Raw genomic sequence first — 16521 nt, forward strand, 5'->3', positions numbered from 1 at the left:
GTGTTTGTGTCGTTAAAATAACTTTTCAGCACCTTCAAAGTACCGTTTGTCTTTGTGTTTACATTTGTATGACATAATGGGAGGCCATCGCTGAAAGTCAGATCCTCAATCTGAGGCTGCGTACATGTCCGGGTTAGATCATTCACTCGGCGTAACTTGTCGTCGACTTTGTAACTCGGAGCTGTCACGTCTGAGCGAAGGAGAGGGAGCTGGAGGACATTTGTAAGTCTGGAGACCACACCCCACATCTCTATTTTAAACCTCATTCCTGCCCGCAGTGTTCGGTTTCTTCTACGCTGAAGGATAGGGGGGGAATGAACGCCCCTGCTCCTCAAAGATCTGCTACAGTAACAGTAGTCTCTCTCTCTCTGGCTTTGAGCCCACCAAGACCCTCGCTGGCGTCAGGTCAGAAAGAAGCATGGCCAGAGGGCTTAAAAAAGAGCGTTGGCATTGTGTCGCAGTGGCTTTTCGAGGGGGGGGGGGGTTACGTGAGCCTTATTTGGAATGGAGATGCGAGCGCTTGAGCCAAGTGGCCCGTGGAGGGTTGGACGGAGGATTCTAGACGGTATAATATCTGGCTCAGTTTACAAGCTGGACGCTTTAGGATAAACACCTGATGAGAAACGTCAACTTTGTCTGTTCTAATCTTCACTTTTTTTTTTTTTTTTTCCCCACCCTGATTTGCATTAAATGTGACACTCACGAAGCGCCACGTTGATTTTCTTCTTCTGTTGCCAACCAAATGTGCCTAATCTGCCCTGTGGAAGCCCGAAATCCATTGACAAGCTATCAAACCTCTGCTTCCCCCTTGTGGCGAGTTTGTGTCACTGCATGATGATGCAAAAAAACAAGAGCAGCAGCTGTAAAAAGACTTACGATTTATTGCTCAGACAGTGCAAAGGACAGGCCACAGTTTACACTCAGGGGTTAATCCTTTAACACATGACAGAGCTTGTAAGGAATTATATTTAGTGCATTAGTTTCGAGCTTTTTGCTGTTGACTTTTTTTTTCTCTAAATAAGAAAACAGAACAGAAATCTCAAAGCATTCATGTCCTGCTGTAACAAATTCAATACACACAAGAAACACTTTTTTTTAATGCTTAGTCAAAATCACAATTTAGTTTCCCCCACAGCTGGAAAAGTCAAATTAATGGAATAATTTTTTTTTTATTTTTTTTTTGCCGCTTAAACCTGCAAAATAAAAGTCAAACAAACTAAGCAGAAGCGAGATATCATAAAGCAATAGTGAACTTCACACACAAAAGCTGGAGCGGCTCTCGCCCTTGAAATACGTGAGACTGTGAGTGTGTTTAGTCGACTTGTGATTGAAGGAATTCATGGCAGAACAGATAGCAGGGGAGAAAACATGGCACGATGCCCGAAGCTATGATTGTTGCTTATTCTTCCTGTTGTCGTCTTGTTATGTGTTTTGCTGTGTGCGTTCGAGGGCTACCTGTGACTAAGCGTCTACAGCTCAAAGCAAGGGAAGCGGGCTTTCATCGGCTGCAGGAGGTCGGCCAGGAAGTAGATGGTGCCCGCCATGCCTGTGAAGGAAGAGAGGGTGGCAGCGACGTCATCATGGGCTGGATTTCTGTATCCTCTGCATATTTTACAGTAACACTTTCACTACAGTGAGATTCTAAAATGTTTTTAGAGGCAAGTTTTTTTTGTTTTTTTTTTACAAAAGTTGCACAGGATGGTCATCACTTTTTACCTTCAAAGAGAGAGTACGGGGTGTCGGGGGTTCTGCATCCATGTCTGCCGTAGTTCATGCACCAGTCGGCAAACTGCAGGCACAAAAACAGAGAAACAGTCCGGCATGTGTCATAACAACCGCTTTGACCGCAAACACACGACCTGATTTAAGCCGCCGCAGGAGGACGGTGAGCAAAATGTCAACCACATGCTTAAAAAAAAAAAAAGAAGAAACAAAATCGCGTCTGGGCTCGGCAGAAAAGCATCTGTCGAGGCACAATGCTCGGAGCGGACATCTGAAGAGTCTGTTTCCTCTAAGAATAGACTCGTATTCATGAAGGGACACGTGGGACCCGAGCCACCTGGACTGAATCCAAACAGAGCTCCCGCTGCAGACACCCGAAACCGCCTTTGAGGCCGGCAGGTAGGAAACAGAGCTCCTGATTGGCTGCGGTTGGAGTTATGATGCGACTTGAAATGAAAACACGGAAGTCAGAGAAGACGCATAGTCGATCTCGACATAAACTCTTTAAATCGTGACCCCGGAGGAGGAGGCATGCAGCGACACTCTTTAAACTGACTGTGCCGTCGTGTGTCTCACCACGCAGGCTCTGTAGAGGTGTTTGGGGTCCTGCGTGTGGCGGTAGAGGGCCAGGAAGGCGTAGGCGTTTCCCGCCGCTCCGTGACACAAACCGTAACCCTTCTTCAGCAAGCCGTAGTGCCAAACCACCTCTCCACACTGGAGGGCGTCAGACAGGTACTGAGCGACCCCGAAAACCTGAGAGAGAAGAAGAGAAGTCGTACTTACAGATCAAACTATAAACTTTGATTTGAAGGCGTTTGGAATATTGAACATAATCTGATTTGACCACTAGATGGCACGTTCCCTCCATAAATGAACTCTAAACTGCACGACTTGAATAAGGGTCGATGTGTATTGGATCTTTGTTGAGTCGTCAGGTTTACCCGGTGCGCCTGCAGCAGCATGTAGATCACGCCCGGGGATCCGTGGCACCAGTGCACCAGCAGGTCCCGGTCATCCCCGATGCAGGGGGGATAGTTGCCAGTGGGGGACTTGAGACGGCAGACGTGGTCGACGCTGGGCTTGACCAGCCTCTGCACCCAATCCTCCGCCTGGACGAAACCCGGCTGTGAAGAGGGAGCATCATGAAGGGTGATGTAAGACGAGAGTTTCTGTAAGCACGTTTAAATCTCCTCCAGCTTTTGAAACTGGTTGACTCCGTTGACTGACCTGCATGAGATAGTAATATATTCCAGCCAGTCCGTGTGCGGCGCCCACGTACTGCTCCTGGTACCACTCGTACATCAGTGGGCTCTCGTTCTGGACCCTGAACTTCCTGCTCAAGTTCTCACCGGACACCAGCACGGCCTCGCTGATCTGAGGAATAAAAAACAAACAAAAAAAAAAAACACAGAAAGCCTCAGAAACACAACCAACGTGTGCGGCTGAGAGGAACGATCGCACGAGAAGAAGAGTTCCCTGGATCTGAAGCTTCTGACCCACCTGCTGGATGTACTGCAGCGGGATCCTGTCCTGTCCCAGCTGCTGGTTGACGAAGACGAGCGAGTAAAGGTAGCCCATCCTCCCGTAGAGCAGCTCGTCGGGAAGCCCGCCCGCACCCTTCACCACGCTCTGGTGAAACTGCAGCAGTCTGGAAGAGAGACGGAGAGAGTACGCGACAACCGTCTGCAGAAACGGAAGCGTGTTGACGTCTGAAGAGCTCACACTCACCTGTTGATGCACTCTTCACACTCGTGCGGCCTCTGCAGGCGGTAGTAGACCACAGCAGCCACGGCCAGAGGCCCTGTGTCCCCGCACAGGAAGGTGATGTCATGACGCCGGGTCAGACACTTCAGACTGTGGTTGACGTATTCTAGAGCTTTCACGAGAAAGGAGGGCTCTCCAAACACGTTGTGGAGGTGCAGGTAGAGCAGAGCGATGCCTGTGGACGGACAGAAATATATTTATATCACGCACAACTGAACCTTAGACTGACTCTTACCTCACTGACTGACACGGCCGCACATTTAGGAACCTTCAGAGTGTCCTAGTTTCATTGAAGGAGACGTGCACAAACATCTACACTGAACGTGTGGTCAATATCCTTCGACTAAGGTGAAGAGGAATGAGTTGGAGCTTATTGGACTCTCTGGCTTGTTGTGGGAATGAAGCCTATTGTTGGGATGTCCTGTAGTTTCCATTTTAAGTGTCTGTTCTCGGTCTTGGACTTTGTGATATACATTTCTAAATAAATGCGACATATATAATGCAGGTTGTTTTTTTTCCCTCTTCATGACACCGTACGTTCTTTCTTTAGTTTGTTCTGAAGACCGAGCCTTAAACTGGGATGGGCTTTTATTTTGAAGTTTTACCGTACAAGAAGCAAAGAAAAAAGAAAGGGCTGTGCATGTTGTTGAAAACAAACCAGATGAGAGAGTGACCTTCAGAGTGTGAGTGTTTAACGTTTGTGCTGCGTATTGATTTAAATTGTACATTTACCCTGTGGCCTGTAACTTTAAAGTGCTGCCGTGATTGCATACAGACACACGTCTGCACTGGGGTTCGACACACAGCTGTATGTATGCAGATTTTCAGACATGGTCTGGTGCGACTCTTGTCAGGTGATTCCCTAAGTGAGAGAGGTGAGCTGGTACATCACGTACTCCCCTCTGAAAGACGAAACATTCGGACCAACCGTTGGTCGTCTGAGGGAACCGGTCGCCGGTCTCTGCTGGTTCGAGTGTGGGAGTCGCTGATTCTGCTTCTGTCTGACGTAATCACTTTGTGGAGGTGCAGCCAGCCCATTCAGGACTCAAACAGACGGGTTACAGGAAAATCCTAGACCCGGAGGACTACGATCCCCCTGTTCCACCTCTCTCCCAGAAAAACCTATCAACACTTCTTTGAATTTTTTTTTTACAAACTGCTCGTCGTGATTCGACTTTGACCTGACTTTCCTCACATACATCAATCTATTGTGGGTATTGTAAGCTAAGATGTTGGTTCCGTTCCACCCGGCCCGACAATAACAGACATAATAACATCATATCTGGGGAGAAGGGTCACATCTATACATGCAAAAGGTTGCCATACAGTCAGATCAGTGCAAACCCTTGCAAAAGACTCATATGACATGTGCAGTTGTTGTCTTCACCTGCCCAGCCGGTGTAACTGGTGCAGTCTCTCGGGTCAGCAGACTTCAGCCCATTTTCCATGAAAGCCAGAAGCTCGCTGACCTTACTGCTCAGCCGCTGAGCAAACTCTGCAGTGAGCTGAAGGTGCAGAAAAAGGCATCATTATGAAGGTTAACACCACATCGTGTATGTGTGGGTGTGTGTCTGTGTGTGTGTGTGGGTGGGTGGGTGCAGCATTACCTTCCCATGACTGTCAAACAGAGCCTGTGTGGACGCCGGGTTCCCATCATAGTCCTGATAGGGGTTCTTCAAGGCTCTCGTGTCCATTTTCACAGCGATCAATCTGGGTCAGAGAAGGGGATTATATTTAGAGCGGTCGGAGAGGCGGGAGAAAAGGATAAAAAAAATGAGACAGCTGTCCTGCTTCTAAAGGCGTTTTAAAATAAAAGAGATGCAGTTTGCAGGGCTGCACACCCCCTCACTCAAACGACACACAGCTCAGCTACATGTAGCTGCACAGCAATGCTAGCTTAGCCGAAGCGCTAAAACTGACGACTTTAAGACAGCGCTTAGTGTCGTAATATCCTTGATTTAAACATTTAAAATATACGTTTAACGTCTTCAGGCAAATAGCGGGGATACACGTTTTAGTTTAAGCACTGACGTACCTCAGAAAGAGCAGCACTGTTGTTATTCAGTCTTCTTCGTTGTTATATCAGCAAACGGGGACAGTTGCGTTATTCAGCGCTCTACTGCCACCTGCTGCTTCGGGAGGCTTACTACAGCTCACGAAAAAAAATCAGAAAAGGGGAAAGTCCACTACTTTTAGGGCCTGTTTACATGCAATGTCTGCTTACATCTGTTTACTTGCATATAAATCTGTTCTCTAACTTTGTATTTTTTGTATTTTAACTCTATACTAACATCTTGACACTGTATTACTTTGTTGACTCTTTATTTTTGGTAAAATGTTTAGTATAGCTGCACTGTCGTTCATTTACCGCTCTGTGGACTTTTGAATTAAGCAAGTAGACTCCACGCTGACGATGCCAATGAACTAGTACACAAATAATGAAGTGTAAATGCATGATCACAGGGTGGAGCAGAGGTTATACACACTGGTGCCGTGGAAACGTCACGCGCCACCAAATTTCTGTTGACCTGCGAAAACCCCAAAACAACGTGTCATTCCTGTGGATGGTGATGATAATTGGCGTAGTCGAAGAGAACACAGGGCGGCAATTGATTGGCACACTGCCGAGTCTCGCTACTGGTGTTCCACATTCTCACTTAGTGCAAAGATGGAGGCTGCAGCGACTCTGTAGTCTCCCCCGTTTGACACTTCTGCTCTGTGAATGGCACAACAGAGAGAAAGAGTACTACACTGTTTGTGGCTGCAAGACCATTTCACACTCAAAAAGCCAGAATGCAATGGGACACGTCCTCCGAAGTGCTTTGATTACTGTTCTGTAATCTGTGTGTACTCTGTAATACGCCTCAAACACAAACTTTCTTCTCCCCCCCATGTTTTATCGTGATTCTCTGTGGTTTCAGAGGCCTTCACTCTTTGTAAAAATCATCAGACTAATTAAATAATGCTTTGGGCCGTATATGTTAGGCTCACTACAAAAGGGTTCTCACATGGTCACTGGCATGTTGTGAAGAAGACAACTCTTTGTGATAAAAGCTTGACGTGCATTTTTAATCATTTTAAATATATCTTCAAAGACAGAAATCTCTCAGTGAAGTAGAAAAAAGTATTTTGGTACTTGGCATCACTTCAGAAGCATTCATATTTTCAGTTGGATTGTACACTCAAAATGTGTTTGTGCTTTAAATGAGTTAAGTACAGACTGAAAACAGGAAAAGGCATTAGACAGGTACTCCCCTTAATTGGGTAGACGTGTGCTGTACACAGGTAGATTTTCAAGAGAACATACCTCGCCGGGGAACAATTCTCTGAGGAGAACAAGCATTGAGAAGTACACATTTAAAATGATGAACAGGTTAAGGTTTTAGACGAGTGCCGGCTCTGCTTGATGGTGGGTCGGCGCCTGAAAGTCGATCATGGAGCCCTTTCCAGCGGGTCCTGAATGGTTGCCAGGAAGGTTTTTAACCATCTTTCTTTAGTGACATTTTTATATCGTCTGAGGTCAAGAGGTAACCTTTTTTTTATTAACAACAGCTGTGTCATTGCTTTTTATCGATTCGCTCTCTAAACATGCAGAAGCTCCGAACAATTATTTGTTAAAAATAATTCTGCTCATGAAGTTAAATAAGATGCATGCTCTTAACAGGTACATTTATGAATAAGTCATCATGGTGTACACGATGTAAACCTTAGTTTTTATAAACCTTGAACTGTTCTCATCTCTTGAGGTAACAGAAGTTTGAGCTGCTAATTTGCAGGATTTCTGTTTTCCTTTCATGCTTCCTGTTTTGATGACTGGTGTAACCTTGTGTTTGAAAAATGCAAATAAAGCTTTCAATTAGGTCGGCTCGAGCACTACATTTGCTGCAGTCATCACTGTCACTCTGTTATTACTATTTTTTTTTTGTTTGTGTGTATGCTCAATTATTTTCGCTTCAGTCACAAGAGCTCGACTTCCTGTCATTTCCATATCAATCGTCTGGTGCAGGTGAAGGCCAGTCATGCGGTGCAAAGTACGGAGCCTTTTCTCGTATACCTTGGGACTATTTTACCTTGCCTTGAGGGACGGGAAATGGAAATGAGTCTCAAAATGCAAAAAGATATAGAGGGAGACCTTCGGGCTTGATTAGAGTTGCTTTTTGAAAGACACATTATTGACCTGAGTCTGCCTCCTACTGTGCCGCTGGGGGGAAAAATGATTAATTAGAGGCGATATTGATCATCATTTCTTCCACCACAGGAAACATCCAAGCTCAGGCCAAATCTAACAGATTGCTGCCAAGTCATACACTTTCCTTTTAATTGTTTAAATGCTTACATTATTGTTTTCATTGGCACGTCTGGAGATAAGGCTGCTTGTAGTCATATTATCTGCGTGGTTATTGTCAACTAATTGCATAAAAACCAATCCAGCTGCAAATTGAAGAACTTCCTCTTTTACCTTTGAATACTTCCTGTGTAACCTATTAGTACGTATTCCTGTTGTCGCCATTTACTTTTGTCAAAAAGAAAGTCTCATGCTTACTGCTCTGTGATCCTTCAAACTTAATGCTACCATTATGTATTTGCATACTCACACCTTCACAATACTGATACTATATTTGGAAGATGTCATGTTAATAATATCCACCATACACAGGGATGATTCTAAAGTAGAGCAAAGTTACATAACAAACACCTTAAAGGCAGGGTTGGTAATTTTGCCCCCTCACTTACATGCACAAGCACCATTGGTCCAGAGGCGGACCTCTGCTCATGCTTTAAGTGTGGGATTGTGCATGCAGGGAGACAGGGAGGCGTGTGATTGGTTCATCAGACTGGTACCTCGTGACAGACATAGGTCGAAGTATCTATAGGCTACTGCAGATAATAGATTTTCTTTGTTCTGTTTTTCAGAGAACATGAGTTATTAATGTTAGTCAGGACCTAAAGTCAATTTCAAGCAACATCTTAAAAAGTTGATCTGGAGAAAATGACCAAAGCTGCCATTAATGTAAAGCCATAGTAAAGTCTAAACTAGCAGCATTCAGTCATACTATTAGATCGTATCATCGGTGACTCTTAAATTCACATTGTTAGTGGCACTACGTATATGTAACCCTTCTGAACAGTTTCTGTTAGTTTTCTGCTAAAAAATGGCTAAAACCTCACCTACACAAATGTTACACACAGCTAAACCAAATCTGACAGCCTGACAAACCGAACTGTGGATCATTTCTGACTCCTTCTGCCCCCCCCCCCCCCCCCCCCCCCCCCCCCACACACACACACACACACCTTCACCTCTCCCACACACCTTCTCCATTACTCACTCACTCCCTCTCTCTCTCTCTCCTCCTGTCAGCCTTCCTCCCAGCCCTCCTTGATATTCACGCGGACAGCCGGCCTGCTGCCGGAGTGTGTGAACACTGCCAGAGGAGAGTCTCAGCAGACTCCAAACTGTGATGCACAAAGCCGAGCACTTGACCCACAGTTGTAGCCTCCAGCATATATTTCTACTCCCTTTGCAGAGAGAAAAAAAAAAAACCTTCTTCAGAGTCTGGATGGCCTGGTTACCGGTCTCTGCTGTCCTACACTGTGTTAGGAGGATCAAATGGCCACTCCCAGCTGAGCATTTCACATGGGGGGATCTTTATTATACAATGGCGGGAGAAAAGATTTTGGCCATGGGTTGGAAGAATCTAAACTGGAACTTCTCCACTGCTAGAAAAGGCTTTAGTTAGGAGGTTTTAGTGTGAAAATATCATATATATCAGGGTGTCCTTCTATCTTTTGGTTTGTCCCATCTACACTCATCAAGTGTCTCCAAACAAAAAGAGTAAAATATAAAATCTAAAAACTAAGATCTGGTCATGAAGAGTGTCTCCTACAAATTAACCAAACCCCCCCCCCCCCCCCCCCCAAAAAAAAAACAAGTACACATTTTTTTAAAGGGGCACAAAAGTGAGGCAATCTCGCTCTTGAGCAGATGCCGTCTTCTGAAGTCTATGTTGACGGATGCTCTTCTATGATTGGTTGATTGGTCTTAGCAGCTGCGCACCAATCTGGCTTGTCCGGTGACCGCACAGCACAGGTGGCTGGCATCAGCATCAACGTCAAGAAAGCACACAAACACAACCCTAAAACACAAACAATGCAGTATAGTGGTTCTGCATGATCCGTGCCCACTGCCTTACTCCTGAAAACATGTGGGTGAATGTGAGCTACAGCTTCACTGGCACGTGCATACAACAAAGGGAGCAAGGTCGTATTTTTCAGGTATGACTCCTCCTAACAGCTCTGTTTGGTCCTTTCATTGAGCTTTCTTTTGTCAGAAAACCTGATTTTCTCTCGAGGTCTGGCCAGCAATATCACCTCTGCTTGATCACAGGTTTGGATTCAGCTGCCACGGAAGAGCTGACGCTGCAACCGCTCACATTTTTTCCCCACCGGAAAGATTTATTTAGACCCAATTAAAACCCCAATTTAGAGAGTAAAGCCGCTTTTTGGTCATCCTAATAGCTTGGATGAAGAACATTCTGGGAGCTGATATGCTGCCACGGCCCTATCATGGCAGCGCTAAAAATACACGCAGTCTGGCGTAGCCACACGACTGTTTAGGAGAAAGAGAGAGGGAGTGAGGTGATAGATAAAACCTGAAGCTTTAGGGACTGAGTGTAAGGCAAGAGAGAGAAAGATGGAGAGGGTATTTAACGATTGGCTCTGCAAATGCACATTAGCACACAGGAATGAAATACAGATACATGTTTAAAGGTCACAAACCGCAAGTCAGTCAATAAAGCAATACAGTAATGGAGGTGATTACTGTTTCAACAGACTGCACAGTTAGAGAATAAACTACAGGTATAGGTCATGAAGGTATGCCACATTGTCGAGACATGCATGCCATTGATTCTGTAACAGCGTAAAACTGACGTCCCGTCTGTGAATTCACTTTGCGTCGAGGAGTGTCAAAGTGCAAAAGAGCACAGCACAGAGCAGGGGTTCACTTTGTCCCCCCCCCGTTACGCCTCAGAGACATTCATAAGAAGAGGAAATGTCGCAGGGATGTCAATCTAATGCGGTCCGATTGGCAATGGCAGCTTACCCACCACGAGTGAATCATCATCTGTGCTTTTATTAAGTTGTCAATTTGAAAGCAGAATCCATCAGGACACTATCATCAGCGACTTGGTTTTATCTCACAGTGAAATGGATTCAGACAAAGAAAAGTGATTACAGCAAACACACACAAACACTTTTATATATCTCTCTCCCCCCCTCCCCTGCCCCCCCCTCCTCCCGACTCAAATTGAGTTATGAAAATTTGATCAGGGCCTTAATCTAAAAAGACGCCCGTCTCTTCTTGCACTTTAACAGCTATCTGCGCGTCGGTGGGGAGCGCGTAATCAAGGAGGCATTTATTGTGTGGATGAAAAGGAGCTGTGGCAGAATGCTGTTGTTTTCCTTGTCAACATCCTCATCATGGCTGTCGTGCTGCTGAGGGAAACACTTTTTTCCCCTGGCCTACACACACTTAGGTGAGATGGATTGTCTCCATTTGTGCTATTTAAGGCTGCAAACACACTTTTTAAACCCTGCTTTCAATTAAGACGATGAAACTGTCCAAATCATCTCAAATTCAGAAGATAATCAGGCAAAAGAGGCCCTGGAAAAATGAAGGCATTCTTTCCTGCAGCTCTTCAAATCAACACTAGGGGGACTCCTTGCAACAGTTTACTGGATGAATCAACCTTCACATATTGCAGCACCTGCTGGCGCCCTCTTTAAGATTGGTTTCTTCATCATTGTTACAGTAAAAAATCAATTCCCTCCCTTCTCAAAAATGTTGAGCCTTTTGTTTGCAAAGACAAAAACTCCCCCCCCCCCCTCCTACCTTTAATTGTTGCCCAGCAATCTGCACCCCATGCACAGCCATGCCAAATGCCTCCTCTCCCCCTCCTAATGGTTGATCCTCAGCAATAGGGACTGTTTAGCTCCCCTAATTAGAGAGCAAATGCTAAGCACTCACACAGCCTCCCTGAGTGGACTTAATAAACAGGCGCCTCATTAAAATCAGGCAGCGCCTTGATTGTGCACAGGCATGAGACCCCTGGTTGGCTACCCCCAAAAAACACCAATCCCACCATCACCATGCATGCCACCCATCCTCCATCCATCTCCCGGCTCAATCAGCAGCCCGAAGAAGGTCTCAGACGTGAGGAGAGGAGGGATTAGCTCTTAAAAAGCAGCTCGGGGAGAGGTTCAAATGCTGTTCTGGCTGGAGACCTCCAACAGCTCCTTAAAACAACCAAAAATACTCGCAAAATCAGCTCGAAAAAGCAACTGGAGGAGGATAAGAAACTGACCGAATTAAGAAGGAAAGCAGAGATGTGGAGGGGAAACAACAGCACGAGAGAAAAGAGGTAACTGAGAAGTAGCTGCACACTCCTGGTTTTAATCCTGTTCACTTAAAGTTGAAGAAAACATGACTGGATCAAGAACAAAAAAGATACCCAATGTCATGACTCCAATTATGCCGATAAGACTGATTCATGGCTTCAGGACTACCTGGGAGTTGTTTTAACAAAGTTGGCCACGCCCCCAGGAAGTGGCCGTGCAGCTGGGTTGTGCCTCATGTGCAGAGGCCCGGGTTCCAGTCAGTCCTGCGGGTCCTTTCCTGCATGTCATTCTCCAATCTTTCTCCAGATTTCCCACTGTCCTAAAGGCAAGAGCCCAAAAACACATTAACCATCTTTTTTTTTTTTAATTACATTTTGGGATGTACTGTAGTTGGTTCGTCTTGTGCTGAGTCACACCAAAAACTTCTCCCAGCTCAAAAGACTGATGACATGATTGAGAGGCGGCACACGATTCTAATCACCTCAGCCTCTCCTCCTTTCTCCTCCCCCACCGGGTGGAAATTCTTGCCTCGCGGCGAGGGGTCCGCTCAGACACTTAGGCTAACCGCCGGCTAACAGGTAGAACTACCTGAAACCCCTCTGCGAGTTGGAACACACACTGAGCGTGTCTCATCATTTAAATCACATTAGTTCACCCTAGGAGAAAACAGAGTTAAAGGAAGGAGGGAAAAAACCCTCAAAGGTTGTTTACCTGAGATATAAGAGATCTAAACCCTTAACAAAGTCAATCTTTGAATCAATCAGCCACACAGGAAATGATGATTTTATTGATGTGAATTGTTTCTGCGAATATTAAGTAGTAAATGTATTATCCTTGATTTTCAGTAGATTTCCCTTTTTACTATTGAGCCTCAGCTTCAATCAGGGCAGACATTAGTTTTAATTTCCTGCATGTAGTACAACAACAACCGTCTTTCCTTTATGTTGCTGACCTCCCCTCGGCTTCATGCATCCTTGAAAACATTTTTTTTAAATTTTAATACCTGTATGGAGACACTTGATACTGAAAGTCCCTGAGCAATAACGCATATGTGCAGTAGTGCACAGTTGAAATGATTTACAGAGCAACTTATTCTGCTACACATTTGACTTGGGAGATTTTGCAACACGAGTGCCGGTCAAAACTCAGCAGCACTGGATATGAGTCAGCTGCAGCGCACTGGTGGAAGCTCCAGCTCATGTTAACTAGCAGTCATGCATAGCAGCTGGGCGAGGTCCAGCACGGAAAATGACACAGCATGGATGGTTTCCAATCTGACTTAGAAGCCATTTATCTGTGTTGTTTCAGATGAAGTGTTTTCTTGATTAAAGTGCGAGAATGACTGGCTTTAGTTGTTGGGTTTGACATGCAGCTTCACACGCGGCTACAGAATCTTTGAATGGTAGGCAGTACCACACAGCAGCAGTCTACTTTCACCCCATCAGACGCCTTGTTCTGTAGCTCTAATCACTATTTCAGCATCATTGAGAAGAGCGGCTGTCATTGAGAAGCCTTAGTTGCAGAAGTGTGTTTTTAAAAAAAGCCTGTGTCCTGTAGCAGACACATGAATCATGCTGCGCTGCTGCTACACCCCCCCCCCCATCCCCATCTCCTCCATCCATGCTTAAATCCTTTGAAGTGCAGATTTGTGCTGACAGTGGTTATTTCTCATCACGCCGCGACAGTTTTATGTGTCACAAGTGCTCAATACACATCGTCTAGAAGCGAACAGGGTCATTATGAATCCCAACACCTCAGAGGCACGGCCATCTCTAGACCTGCCAATACTGTCATGTTTTATACTCGTCCTCGCAGGGTTGGGTGTGCGTGTGTGTCCGAGGGAGGGTTCACTGGGGTCACAGCGAACAGCGAGCAATGCCGAGCACTTTGTCTGCTCCGATGGCTGGAGGGTCAGGGTCTTGGTTTTTGGCACATACTGCCGTGTAAGGGCTAAAGGACTTAAAGCGTGCACTTTCTACTGGTGTTAAAAGGAAGCCAAAAATCAGAGAGTCTTGACCACGAAACGATTTGAGAAATAGGTCATGACAGGACAGCCAAAAACTATATCTTCTGTAATTACCTTTGCATTGAAAGATTTTTGGAGATGCCACTACCTTTATCTATTTCATCTTTTTAAAGAAATGATGGTGACATTTCTTTGCACCCAAAGGAAGCCCCATTACACCAAAACACAGAAGAGTGTAAGTGCAAAAGAACTAGAAAATGCAAGTGCAACAACAAAGTTAAACACTCTGAAGTGCTAATATGCTAATTTACTAAGCCTCTGTAGACCCTTTACCCTGCAAAACCCCCAGCTGCCCTCACAAATGAGCATCCAGTGTCTCTGTGAACAAAATACTTTGTAAGCAGCAAAGTGTTTAGCATCACAAACACTGTTTACTTCTGCCGCTGTGCGCAAACCAGGACGCCATTAAAATATCAAACCAAAGGATTCTTCAATGGGCGTTAGAGTTGGAAAGTCAAATTGAGCATATAATGAGATCAATTAAGGCCTCAGTCGAGCAAAAGGAAATATTTCTGATTTGGAAAAAGCAAAGGCGATACATCGTTGATAAAGTAAGGAGTGCACAGGCTGATGCAGCTATCTAGATAATTCACGAGCTGAAAGGGATGGAAGAAACTTGAGTGCAAAATGTCCGCAAAGTACAAAAACTGAATTAGATCTGTTTCTGGGAAATACATTAGGAACAAATTTCAAGATTTTTGTCTTCTTCTTTTTTTCCTTCCAGGTAACGAAAATGAATAACGAGTTCATTTCTACAAAACAGTCACATTTCCTTTTTTTTTATTTCATTGGGTGCAACAGGGGACATGCTTGCATAACTGAGGGGCCTGCAGATCTAAACACACACACACACACACACACACACACACACATCTTCTCTTCCACATTTAACACACTTCTCATCTCCAGTAAAAAACCTGATCCGTCCACTAAGCTCTATTCCCGCCGGCAGCACACAGGTGCACACAATTTGAAGCTGCTTCTGCACACAAAGAGTCTCCACTTATGATGCATGTCTGCAGCGATCTAATATCCACTGTGAGTCAGCATCATGGGCGGAGGGGAGAAACAGCAACCGTTTTCTTTCTATTTGGCTGCAGGTACATTGAAGTGCATTAAATTCCCATTAGGGGACTTCAGGTCTGTGTTTTCACCCGCGGTGGCTGACTAATGGGATGAGCGGGCAGGCTTGAATCCGTCATGGTTTAGCTGCACCAATGGGCAGCCCAAACACTCGGTGCTGGTGAATGCGGCCACAATAAGGACTCTGGTTTGCTCAAAGACCGCTATTGATCGGCGAGTGGCTGGAAATCAAATGAACGTGGGGGGAATCATAAGTCTGGGGGTTAACTCTCAGCCTATGCTCCCCACAGAGAGAGGAGGACCCCTGCTAGCGTCTCAGGCTCCAGGATGTGTGTTGTTTTTGCATCAACTAGCATAATTTTTTGGTATCAAAGAAGTAGAGTTAAAGTGATAATTGGACCTGTTTTTACAAAGGATCTTTTAATCAAATAGAAAGAGCCATTGATCTGCTGGCAAAAATATATTTGGTTGGGAAAGCGACGGTTAAAGTTTGACTACTCTCCGACTTCTTTCATTCCAAAAGGTAAAGTCAATGAATGGAAGCACACATGACCTCCTAGTTTGGAGTCTGACTGTACATCCAGCAAAAAATAAACCGTGCTCCGTAAAGATGAATAGCATGACGCTTATCGATAACCTTTACTGTTCTCAAATCGCTAACTCAATGGCCGTAAATTCTCAACAGGAAGGGTTTTCACTTTATTATTTCACATCTTGAATGTATTTTTAGACCATTGCACCTTTTTTTTTTTTTTTTTTTTTTTACAGCAAAATCCTAAAAAACATGTTATTAAAAAATTCAGTATTTCTTGTCTTCACCTACATGGTATGATCATTATCGGCCTAGGTGTAGCAGCGCTTTGAGAGCCCGGCTCAGTTTGAGTCCTCTTCCTTCACAAGCACCAACTCACCCAATTATGAATTTTTCAAACAGGTTGACCGAACACAAATCACAGCATGTGAAACAGTGATGTTACGGTAGATTGGGACTACTCATTAGACAGCGGCTAACCACAGCCTGCTCTCCCCGCTCTGAAGGTTAGTTATTTTATAATTCACATCATGTTTTTTCACTTTGTGCTCAGTCTTGGTTCGTGTTCATGTCGATACTGACCCCTTCATTAATAATGAGGGATGAAGTGAGGTCCTTACTTTCTGTTGCTGCTGCTTACTGCTTACTACCAAACACACCAAAAGTTGAGGTCTCACGACTTGAACAAACTTGCAAAAGAAATTAGCAAAGAAGATAAAAATGGTGCAGGGAACCAGAAGCAGCATCACATTTAAATGGTCTTTCTTGTCTCAAAAGAACGTGATTGGAGGTGAAGGAAGAAAAAAGGATAAAAATAATAGTTTTGGCTTTGGACCCACTTTGAGGTTGAGAGTTTATTGAGACATTTGCTTCCACTGTCAAACAATAATCTGTCTGTTACATCAGCTAAAACAGCTGTTAGCTTAGCTCCAAGGCTGGACATGGACACCGTCTGCATCAGTAAAACTCACTGACAGATCTTGTTCTTCCCATT

The 16521-nt window shown here is 44.8% G+C and overlaps 1 protein-coding gene across 1 annotated transcript; it reads right to left on the bottom strand.

The window, feature by feature from the left end:
• Window positions 1–861: 861 nt before the first annotated feature.
• Window positions 862–5631, bottom strand: lancl1 (LanC antibiotic synthetase component C-like 1 (bacterial)). Its single transcript, XM_079335897.1, has 10 exons — window positions 5522–5631; window positions 5094–5196; window positions 4874–4991; window positions 3451–3661; window positions 3223–3370; window positions 2950–3096; window positions 2664–2846; window positions 2299–2475; window positions 1717–1789; window positions 862–1546 (listed from the first exon to the last, which is right to left on the bottom strand). Exons 2-10 carry the CDS (start codon window positions 5178–5180, stop codon window positions 1470–1472), a joined length of 1221 nt encoding a protein of 406 aa, XP_079192023.1. The 5' UTR covers window positions 5181–5196; window positions 5522–5631; the 3' UTR covers window positions 862–1469.
• Between the last annotated feature and the right edge of the window lie 10890 nt (window positions 5632–16521).

Source organism: Symphodus melops (assembly GCF_947650265.1).
Source record: "Symphodus melops genome assembly, chromosome: 23".
Classification (NCBI taxonomy): domain Eukaryota; kingdom Metazoa; phylum Chordata; class Actinopteri; order Labriformes; family Labridae; genus Symphodus; species Symphodus melops.

What these genes read in the sequence shown, in the direction of transcription:
- lancl1 (XM_079335897.1), bottom strand. Translation starts at nt 5,180, where the DNA reads ATGGACACGAGAGCCTTGAAGAACCCCTATCAGGACTATGATGGGAAC. An exon ending in TGTTTGACAGTCATGGGAAG is followed by an intron (nt 4,992 to 5,093) that starts GTAATGCTGCAC and finishes CTGCACCTTCAG; the next exon opens with CTCACTGCAGAGTTTGCTCA. An exon ending in CGCTGCAGTACATCCAGCAG is followed by an intron (nt 3,097 to 3,222) that starts GTGGGTCAGAAG and finishes TTTATTCCTCAG; the next exon opens with ATCAGCGAGGCCGTGCTGGT.